General features: G+C 38.2%; 1 protein-coding gene across 2 annotated transcripts; it reads left to right on the plus strand.

Annotated features, from left to right (window-relative positions):
• Nucleotides 1–209: 209 nt before the first annotated feature.
• On the plus strand, nucleotides 210–9,405 carry ppm1kb (protein phosphatase, Mg2+/Mn2+ dependent 1Kb). 2 transcript variants are annotated; one of them, XM_085276620.1, is made up of 8 exons: nucleotides 210–512; nucleotides 2,126–2,211; nucleotides 3,203–3,729; nucleotides 3,839–3,939; nucleotides 5,776–5,941; nucleotides 6,074–6,218; nucleotides 7,105–7,239; nucleotides 7,526–9,405. In XM_085276620.1, the coding sequence occupies exons 3-8, from the start codon at nucleotides 3,263–3,265 to the stop codon at nucleotides 7,655–7,657; spliced, it is 1,146 nt and encodes a 381-aa protein (XP_085132746.1). In that variant the 5' UTR covers nucleotides 210–512; nucleotides 2,126–2,211; nucleotides 3,203–3,262; the 3' UTR covers nucleotides 7,658–9,405. The 2 variants fall into 2 exon arrangements, with proteins under 2 accessions (XP_085132746.1, XP_085132747.1); XM_085276621.1 differs by lacking the exon at nucleotides 2,126–2,211 and having other exon boundaries at nucleotides 211–512.
• Nucleotides 9,406–10,353: the final 948 nt, after the last annotated feature.

The raw sequence follows: 10,353 nt of genomic DNA on the forward strand, positions 1-10,353 counted from the left end.
TGCAGACCCTGAATTGGGATACAGCCCCTGTTTCGTTCTCCACCCAGTAACCTAGATTCCAGCAGGCAAAGATTGGACTGACGTAAACACCCAGGCCTAAATTACCTACTGGAGGCTCCGGGTCTAAATTAGTGCCCTGGCCATAAAGAAACCAGAAGCTTAGTGAACAAAATCAATGCTTGGATGACGACATTGTGTCACAAATTGTATTTTCTATTCCTACATTGCCCTTTCGGTGTTTCGCGACAGTTGGCGCTTAGAGGTGCAGCTTTATTATTGGTACCCATAGCTGCCATTAAGACTTTTTTCGGCTAATTTTATGCGCTGTAGACGGGGCGTCAATGTGGGCGGATACTCTTACAAGATTTTGATTGGTGCGGTCACATCATAGGCCTTGCTGTTTGATAACAAGGCAAGACGAGGGGGCAACCGTTTTCATTCAATTTGTTATCACGCCACAAGAAGCAAGCAAAGGATCTTTAAAGTTGACGAATACATCTGAAACTCGCGAGGTATGGCTTTTAGTCAACATGCAACTGAAATCTCGGTAATGTTAGACGAAATGGTAACTTTTACCTGATGCTATCTACCTTGTTAGCTTGCGTGCTACAGAGCTATCGTTTGCAGCTAGCTAGTTAATGCTAATATGAAAAATGGATGACGTTACCGTTTATATACTGCTTCTTTTCGTAAGTGTATTGAAACTGCATTTTATTAAGGACTGCTTCTTATTCAGATTCTCTTAGGATAGCACTTCTAAGTGCCTCACACATTTATGATATTGGGATCGATAGTGGAGCAGTTAGCTTAATGGCTATTGCATCATTCTTTAGCTTTGCCTTTGACGCACATTCTGAGAACCTTCACAGACATGTTGACGCACATGAATACACGGTTTACCCTGAGATGATTTACAACATATGGACGATATAGCACGTCGGAAATTCTCCCTAATCAGTGTTTATTCACTAATTAAACCAAATACAATAAAGGTCATTCATTAATGCTGTCCGAGTAAATGTTGCTTATTAACCCATAAGAAGCCCTGTACACAGTGAGGAAAGTTCCTGTTAAGGCTTTAACACTCTCCTATAGGTTTTACTAACAGTAAAAAGAGTCTGGGCTCATATATGTTAAATTTTAAGTGTACAATAGTGTGAATTGAGGTTGCTATAGTAGATGTCCGAAAAAGGCTGTGCGTGTTGTTGTTACTGAAAGGAAGGTTTGTTTGTTTTTTTTTAAATGTCCTTTCAACTCGACAAACCTTGTTGTTCAATAGCCAGACACGGATTTCGTAAATGCCAAGTAACAGGCAAGACTATGGTTTGTTGGTGGCAAAGAGTAAATTGTAAAGTTTGTTAAATTTTATAATGACCTTTATCTCCGCTAGTGTTGAGCTATAACCTTCAATTATTTTATGCCTCTTCATTCTTTAGTATGCTAGGAATCTGTATAATCTTAATGAACTTCAAAAAAAGTTTGCATATGCTACATTTAGTTGAGATTGTTAAGAATATATGCTTATGTGTTGTTTATGTTTTGAGCGACCTCTCATTTCTTTACGTTTTCCTGGGAAAATAGGAAATAGTTGGAAATCAAGTATTTGGGGTAAATACAGAGTTTTTATAATTCTAACAAGCTTAAAAGTCAATATTTGGAATGACTACCTTTATTCTTTAAACAGTCTTCAGGACTAGTTCTCCAGACTTTTTGAAGGACATTCGAAGCTCTTCTTTGGATGCTTGGTGCTCTTTGTTCCATTTTCCTTGACGGTGATCCCACAATGCTTCAATAATGTTAGGGTTCGGGATCCGGAGAGGCAAATCTATGACTAATGACTCTTAAGCTAATTTTTAGGCTACTTATATTTTTTGCTGTGTACTTGTTCAGTTTTCTATTTTAGCACATATTGCAGAGTTTTCAAACAACAGCTTTTTGAAAACTTTGTTGGTGTAAAAATACTTCTGTTCTGTCAAACTTATCTTTGGAGTTTTTTGTGGATTAAACTAAAGAAATGTCTTTATGTGACAGGCCGCTACTAACCAAGTGCCTAAAGATAAAAAGGATAAGATTGGTTATTTCAAGTCAAATCAAGTGGCTTTATTTTCATTTCAACCATGTGCAGTGGTACAGTACACAGTGAAGCAAGACAACGTTCCTCCAAGACCACGGTGCTATATTTAACAGACAATCAACACAGGACTACATAAGGTGAGCAAGAAAAGTGTGCAAAGATTGCACACACAAAAAGACAACCAGTTGTCTGTTGTGTGTAGACACAACACTGGCTCATCTCTTGAATCGCATTGTGTAAATACTTAAATGATTCATGGGTCGATGTTGAGTAACTTAAAAAAACAACAAAAATGGTCAAGTATAAGGGCTGAACTGAAAATGAACGAAAAAGCAGCCAGTGTCCAAAAGAAACTTTGAAAGACCTTCAATCAAAATGTAAAGAAAAGTGGAATGATTCAAGGCTTTTGCACAGTATTAGACATAATTTTATGTCATTTTATGTTACGTTCTATTTGTTTAGCAGCTCTTGGAAGATCAGCAATAAAATTAAATAAAACTGGGTAAAGCTTTTAGTAGTTAGTCGGCAAACACAGAATCCCTGTGGTATCCTTAAATGGAACTTCACAGTAGTAAATGCGCAACACTTTGAATTTAGAATTGAGGATGATTCTTATTGTTAGTTGACTAAATTTTTATTTGAACGTGGTGAATGTGTGAACATGGGGTCTTGAACACAAGACCTGTTGGGCTCCAGTTACTGCCTGTCATTATTTTCTGTCAAATAATAAAAGGTTCAGGAAGTTCACAGGGGGTTCAAGGAGATGACGTCATCTAATAGTCTTAATGCAACATCGATTAAGTATATTTAAAAGTAACCACTTGATTATTTTTAAGCAAATGATCAAGATTAGTATCAGATGCTAGTAATAGTTAGGAGGTATTTGTCACTTATTACTAGATGGATTACATTTCAAATGTTTCAAAAATATGAAGGAATTTGTGTAATCTCAGTTTTTTTCTATCTGATTTGTGTTTGTGTAATGATTTCTAGTTTGAAGAGACCTTTAGTCCTCATAATGGAGCCTCCTCCTAAACAAATAAAAGATTTTTGTCATGCTGTGTTCCCAGTCTAAATGATGGATTTTAATTTTTTTTTCCTTTTCTCTTATTTTCCTGCTTTGTCCAGACAGTACACTGTTCTGCCTCTCCATCCAGTGGCTTCCGAGGTGTTCGTGCTGTCAGGGTGATGTCAACAGCCTGTCTCGCACGCTTGGCAAGATGCAGTGGTCTTCACGTGGGTCGAGCCGGTCTTGTACAGATGAGCGTAGTCCCCCTTCCAGTCCAGCATGACAGCCACTTCCAGTTCATTTTCCGCAAACCGTTCCACACCCCGTCAGAAACTCGGCACAGTAATACACGCTTTGATCCAGACAGCAGCGGCCGCCCCACTACCTGGGATTCATTTGGAATCTGGGACAATCGTATCGATGAGCCCATCCTGCTGCCCCCCAGCATTCGTTACGGCAAGCCCATTCCCAAAGTTAGCCTATCCAAGGTAGGCTGCGCCTCGCTCATTGGTCAACGCAAGGACAATGAAGACCGCTACCGCGTCTCCGAGCTGACCGACAGGGTGCTCTACTTTGCTGTGTTTGATGGGCACGGTGGATCGGAGGCAGCTGACTTCTGTGAAAAATACATGGAAAAATATATCACGTAAGGAGTTCGTATGAGTCGCTGTCACAAGTAGCTTATTCATTTCTGAATAATGTGAATGTCAGATGTCACAGCTCTGTAAGTGATTTTTCTTTCTGATTTCCTCAAGGAACCTTCTTGCAGACGAGGAAAATCTGGAATTAGTTTTAACAAAAGCCTTCCTTGAAGTAGACAAAGCTCTAGCAAGGCATTTGCACTTCTCTCCAAATGGTAGGTGCTTTCACATTATATGTTCTTGGATATGCTGTGTACTCTGTTTTTATGTGATGACACTTGTTTCTTCTCTCTTCAAACATAATTTACTTATCCTACTTAGGCGTTGAAGCTTTGGATTTCCCCACTGAGCACTTTTGGTTAGAGGTCTGTCATTTTCCCCCCAAGTTCCTTAAATAATTCATGAATAAATTAGCTACGCGTAGAAGATATGTTAGTGTTTTTCTTGCTTCCAGCACGACATTGCCAGAAACAGAAAGGTAACAAATTAAAGGAAAAATCAGAGTACACATTTGGATAAACGGAACAGCTTTACCTTACATGCGTGACGCCACACAGGGTTTACCCAGTGGGTCGATTAATGAGAAAATTGTAGGAATTCTTGACTGCTGTTATCAGATCTCGACCATTTAAGAACGTCACTACCCCGAGGTACCTCCTAGTGAGAGAATATCATTTGGACAGAATCAGATCTGTCAGTAGAGGTTTAAAGACTTTGCATAATTAGTTAATAGTGAGTTTTCCTTTAATTTGTCACCAATCTGTTTACTTTTCTTTGTCTGCAAAGTGTTATGTTTAAAGCAGGCATTTTTATTAAGGAATGTTTGAGTATAACTCAAAAAAATTAATGCAAAACATTTCCCTCAATAAATCTAATTTACATGTTTGCCCTATTTCTGTAAAATTCATCAGCTTAGCTTGAAATTTCTCAACCACCTTTTATGTCTTAAGTTTAATGATATATGAACGCTAGTGTACTTGTTACATGGCCTCACTTTGGCCTCACTCTGTGAAATGTCCCAATATGCCTGTATGTGTGTGTGCATGTTATCTACGGCAGCTGCGGAGCCAGCTAAGAGCTGGAAGCCCTTGGCACCAGTGTGGATGACGAGAGGCTAGATATTGAAGGAGAGTCCAGCGGGTCCTAAATCCTGGACTACTGGAAGGTTCCCTATCTTTCTCTCACTTCTCTCTCTCTCTCTCTGCCTCTACCTATCTCTATCTCTCTTTTTGATTTTTCTCTTCTCACCAAGTGTATGCAACGCTTCTTGTGAGACAGTGCTTCAGTTTGAAAGTTGTGTGAGATTTATGTTGTCAGCGACAGATCCAGTCCATGTTTAATATTCAGATTAAGCTTTAAAGAACGTTAAGTCTCTATCAGCTCATTTAATTCTGAGGAGAGGAAAGGATAAACTTTTTAATTGCATAAAATTTTACCGTTATTTATCTACCACCAGAACATTGTTTGCCAATGTCAAATATTTGACAGTAAAACTTGTTAATCTTCTTTGTTCCAGTAATTTCTCAACATTTGGCATAAATAAAACATTTTTTTCTTATTTATTTAAAACGCAAGTCGTTTACTTTACTGAGTCAGTTGAACATAATATTTCTTGTGACTGACTTATTATATTTTCTCAACCCTAGAGGCATCCATGGTGAACATAAGAGGAAAGATAAAATGCTGAACTCACTATTATGACATTCTCTGATGTTTCTGTGTTGCTTTACGAGTATCAGGCCCAGTATCGGGCACTGATAAATGTTGTTGTTATTTATTATCTTTTTGGATTCAGCTTTAGACTTACCTGCTGTAACATTTGCTCTGGACCTCAGCTCTATTCTGCAACAGTTCAACCTGCATGTGTGACTGCCTCCTCTGTTGTTTACTGTGTGAATATCTGTAGTTTTTTCTAAGTCTACTACATGGCTTCCCACCCATGTGTTCATGTTGTAGCGTGTGACTGCGAGTGCGTGAGATACACCATGTTGTTGTTAACACTATGGGCAGTGGCTTTGTGGAGCTTGAGATTTTCTCGTATGTCTCTGTAGCACCCGGGATGAACGCAGGAACCACCGCCACCGTGGCCCTGCTGAGGGACGGCATCGAGCTGGTGGTCGGCAGCGTGGGTGACAGTCGTGTCATGTTGTGCCGCAAGGGCAAGGCCCTTAAACTCACTGTTGACCACACCCCTGAGAGAAAGGATGAAAAAGACAGGTACATGATGCTTTTAAAAGCAGGTTTTAAACTTCATTTTTTCTTTCTTTTTTATTAATTGTAAGTGCCCTGAAAAGAATCCTGCCTTCGTAGCATACATGTACTAATATACCGATCTGCACCTGTTTAAAGGATAAAGAAGAGTGGGGGGTTTATCACCTGGAATAGCCTGGGGCAGCCAAATGTCAATGGCAGGTTGGCAATGACGCGTAGCATTGGAGACTTTGACCTGAAGAAGACGGGAGTCATTGCTGAACCTGAGACCAAAAGAGTAACGGTAGGTTTGTAAATTTAGTTTGTCACTGAAATATATATTTTTTGATACATGTTATCTTCAGAAGATGCAGTTTTTGTCATTTTTCCTCTGTGCACCACCACAGTGGGTCTTAAATCAGACAATAAAGATGCAACTGACTTTCAAACTTTTGAGGGTTTTTACAAAAATGTTAGTGTATAGGCACATATGGCTGCCAATGGAAGCAAGGCACTGGGGTTATTGGTAATGTGACTGCTGACAGAAGTAGCAGGATGAATTCTGAAGTGTGCATGTCATGCTGCAAAAAAAATTTGACAGTGCAAATGATAATGACCTAAAGCAAACTGGAAAAACAACCCAAGAGCTTCTTGAGGGAAAGAAATTTGATATTATTCAATGGCCAAGTCAGTCACATGATCGTAACCAAACAAAGCATGTCTTCAGTTACTAAAAACCAAACTGAAGTCACAGAGAGACACAAACAAGCAACAACTGAAGGTGGCTGCAGGAAAGCCCTAACCGAGCAGCTCGAGGGAGGAAAGCATTAGGTGAGACCTTAGCCACTGACTGCAAAGTTCACCCAGGTGTTTAAAAACAATCCTTATATTTAAAATGTTTGTCCGATTATTTCTGAGGCACTGAAAATGGGGACTGTTTTATAAAAATGACTGCAAAATATTTTGTTTGTATTTTGTACGTCACGATTGTTTGATTTAAAATCCACATTGCTGGTGTATTGGGCAGAACCATGGACTGTTTTAATGCAGATCTCTGCAACAGCACATTTTCACATCTGTTGTTCGCTGAAGAAGACAGTAAAGCCAGTCTTACCATCTTCTTGTAATAGTTCAGTAGATTTGTCTTTTTAATGTCTGTTATAAAGTATTATTTATTTATTCCCTTTCAGTTGCACAATGTCCATGACTCATTCCTGGCGCTGACCACAGATGGCATTAACTTTATTATGAACAGCCAGGAGATCTGCAATGTCATCAACCAGTGTCACGAACCCAAAGAGGCAGCACAGAGAATATCTGAGCAGGTAAAACATTTGATGCTTTTGTTGAATATTAGCCCATGGGTCAATGTGTTACCTGTTCTCCTACAAAGTTGTTTGTTGCTGGGTTTCATTAAGTTTTGGTTGACTCATGTACTGAAATGATCTGTTAGACACAAAAAAGCTTCCCAAAACCGTGTCCATGTTTCCTCAAGTCTGGAATTTCCTACAGAAGATTAATTTTTGCTTGAATTTATCATTCATCCGATGACTTTCTCTAACCTTGTTGTGCTTCACATTGCGGTGCTCTGTTTTGTTTTGTTTTTTTAAGGCTATTCAGTATGGTTCAGAGGACAACAGCACAATCATCGTGGTGCCGTTTGGTGCCTGGGGAAAGCACAAGAGTTCAGACACGAGTTTCTCTTTCAGCAGAAGCTTCGTGTCCAGTGGTCGCTGGGCATAGGCTGCGGGACATAGGATGAAAGGACGAGGTCTGTTTAAGACTTTGTTAACATGTGCAATACATTTGGCTTCCTGTAAAGAAACATTGTAAAAAGTGTGTGGTTTGCCGAAATAATGACACCTAATGGCTACAACATTAATTACAGTTGCATGATGTTTATTGCCTGTGTGAACAAAGAGGCAGTGAATTCATGGGGGTAAATCTCCCTTTATACAAGGTTGTATCTACTAGCAAGCCAATGACCTCATAGGTGCTAAAAGTGTGTGAGCAGCAGACGGGAATGTGTGTTGGCTAAATCTGTAGCCTGCTCTACAGATTTAATTCCTCACCTTCTTCTGCCATTCACACGTTGTTTTCTCAGTTTAGATTCATCACACCACAATCTCACTCACAATTTCATTTTTATTGTTAACCTACATTTTTAAAGAAAATGTATCCCACCAGTTTTAAGAGCACAGGTTTTAAGTTTGGACCTTTTCTCCATTTTAATTTTGGGAGCAAGTGCAACAAAAGGAGTCAGGGTTGGGCAATTGAACTACAGTGATTGGTCATCAGCTGCTGTGAAACCCACACCTTGGTTGAAGAACTGGTGTCACTGATAAAGTCACTGACTGGGCCTTAAAAACTTTATGGCAAATTTAAAATATCTAAATTATATAGCTTTCCTATAAGAATTGTTCTTGTACATTTAGTTGCAAACCAACACTTTAAAATTTCCTTTATATTTAAAGAAAAACAAAATTTCTTAAAGAGCCGCAGAAGTTATTGGAAGACTTGGACAATCTTAAAAGATGTAAAGGTTTTGAACAGAGCTGCCTGGACAGCATTTTGGTGACTGAACTTGGTATTTATATAGGAATAAAAATGAAATTTTATGTTTCTTTGCCAGGCTTGCTTGATTTGCAACAGGTCCTTTAAAGGGGACTTAAGTGTTTGAGGTACTGAATCATACTGTTTCTGTTCTGTAAATAATCATCTGTGTGATATGTACACCTGGAAAACTGGTCTCACCTATATTTTCTTCATATCTCAGCTACGTTTGGCACATCAGAATATTCTACACATGCAGGTCTTTAGACACGGACCTGTGGTGTGAGTAACCTGGCGTTATTTTTGGTTTTCCACCGTTGTGTGTCAGTCAGACACAACAAAGCACACCTAATGCAACACTAGAGAATTGTTTAGCTAAGAGCCATGTATGACAATGTGAATGTTTGCTTAAACTGAAACAATGTAACCAGTCTCTGTAGGCTATAGGTGTGACTAAGCTGCTCAAGTCGTGTTGGCTGACCTTATGTGAGTGGATGTGTTTTCAGACTTAATCCGTTGAGCTGGTGGTGTGATCTTTTATTTTGTCCTTGTTAAGGCTAAAGAAATACAGCACGTCATATTTATCAGCATTATTTTATCTGTGAGTTCCTAATGTTGTATAAACTGTCATCTTGTAAATGTTCATGTAAATATATTTTCTCTCCCTTATTCTTGTATCTAACGGGACTTTGGATATTATAAAGGCGCTTGTGTGTATGATTTTCAAAATAGTTAACAAGCCTTCTGTCAGAGTTACTCTCTAACCTTGTGTTCAGTATTTTACTGTACTTTGTTGCACTGCCTCTGAAATATAATCATTGTGGTGTTGGATCTGCACCTGGGACCCAAATGTGACCGTTTGAACGACACTGTTAGTACTGTACTCTTGGTCTAAACGGCTTGTGACACTTTCAATAAAAAACGATACATTTAGAAGCCGTTTTCTTTGTAACATGGACGTGTTGTTATCCTCGTGTAGGTGATCGAATGCTTTTGTCCATACAGTGAAAGATTTACATCAACAGAGCAGTTTACATGCCACTTCAAACAGATAAGAAAACATTGATATTTTTTAAAATATTTATTTTTGCATTATGTCTACATATATTCCAGATTTTTCTTTACTTTTTTTTTTTTTTATTTATTTTTTTAACATTGCCAACGAGCTCAAACTTGGTCATCTTTATTTAGAAAATTACAAATTGTATGGAAGAATTTGATAAATTAAAGAAGGCAGGTGTCTGAAAAATAAATCTTGGACACCTTAATTGAGTCCAGAGTTAGGAAGCTCTGCTCCACCTACTTGACTAATTAAATAACAGGTATACGTAATAAATAATGAAATCTTAATTGTTGTCAGTTAGACAAGAACACAATTTTTTTTATTTTTTTTCAGTTAACAAAAAAAAATCTCATTTTTATCTGGATTGATTGTGTAGATTCAAACTGCTTTAAGTTGTTGGGGAAACAACCTGACAAACGAATAATAAAAAAACTTCCTGTTTATCCTCAGAACAAATTCAAGAAATTTCCAAATGTAAATGGAGAACTAGACAACTAGACATTCACTCAGTTGTGGTCAATGTCAGTTTGATTTCTACAGCACTTTGGTCAGCCATGTTGCTTTTTAAAGTACTTTACGGGTTGGTTTAAAACCACATGAAACTACACATTAATAAAACAAAATCAAACGAACATATTTGAATAAAACAAGATGATAATAATAATAATAATAAAGGGGAACACAACATAAAAAGCCTGATGGGACTTGAATTTGACTTTGAACTTCAATTAAAAGGCTGGATTTAAAAGACTGCATAAACTACAGTACAAATATCAAGTGGCAGGTTATTGCATTAGTCTAGGGTCTGCAGCTGAGACTGAAT

The sequence above is a fragment of the Mchenga conophoros genome, linkage group LG6, assembly GCF_057382185.1.
Source record: "Mchenga conophoros isolate Kocher_MC1m ecotype Shallow Benthic linkage group LG6, M_conophoros_male_GT1.1, whole genome shotgun sequence".
Classification (NCBI taxonomy): domain Eukaryota; kingdom Metazoa; phylum Chordata; class Actinopteri; order Cichliformes; family Cichlidae; genus Mchenga; species Mchenga conophoros.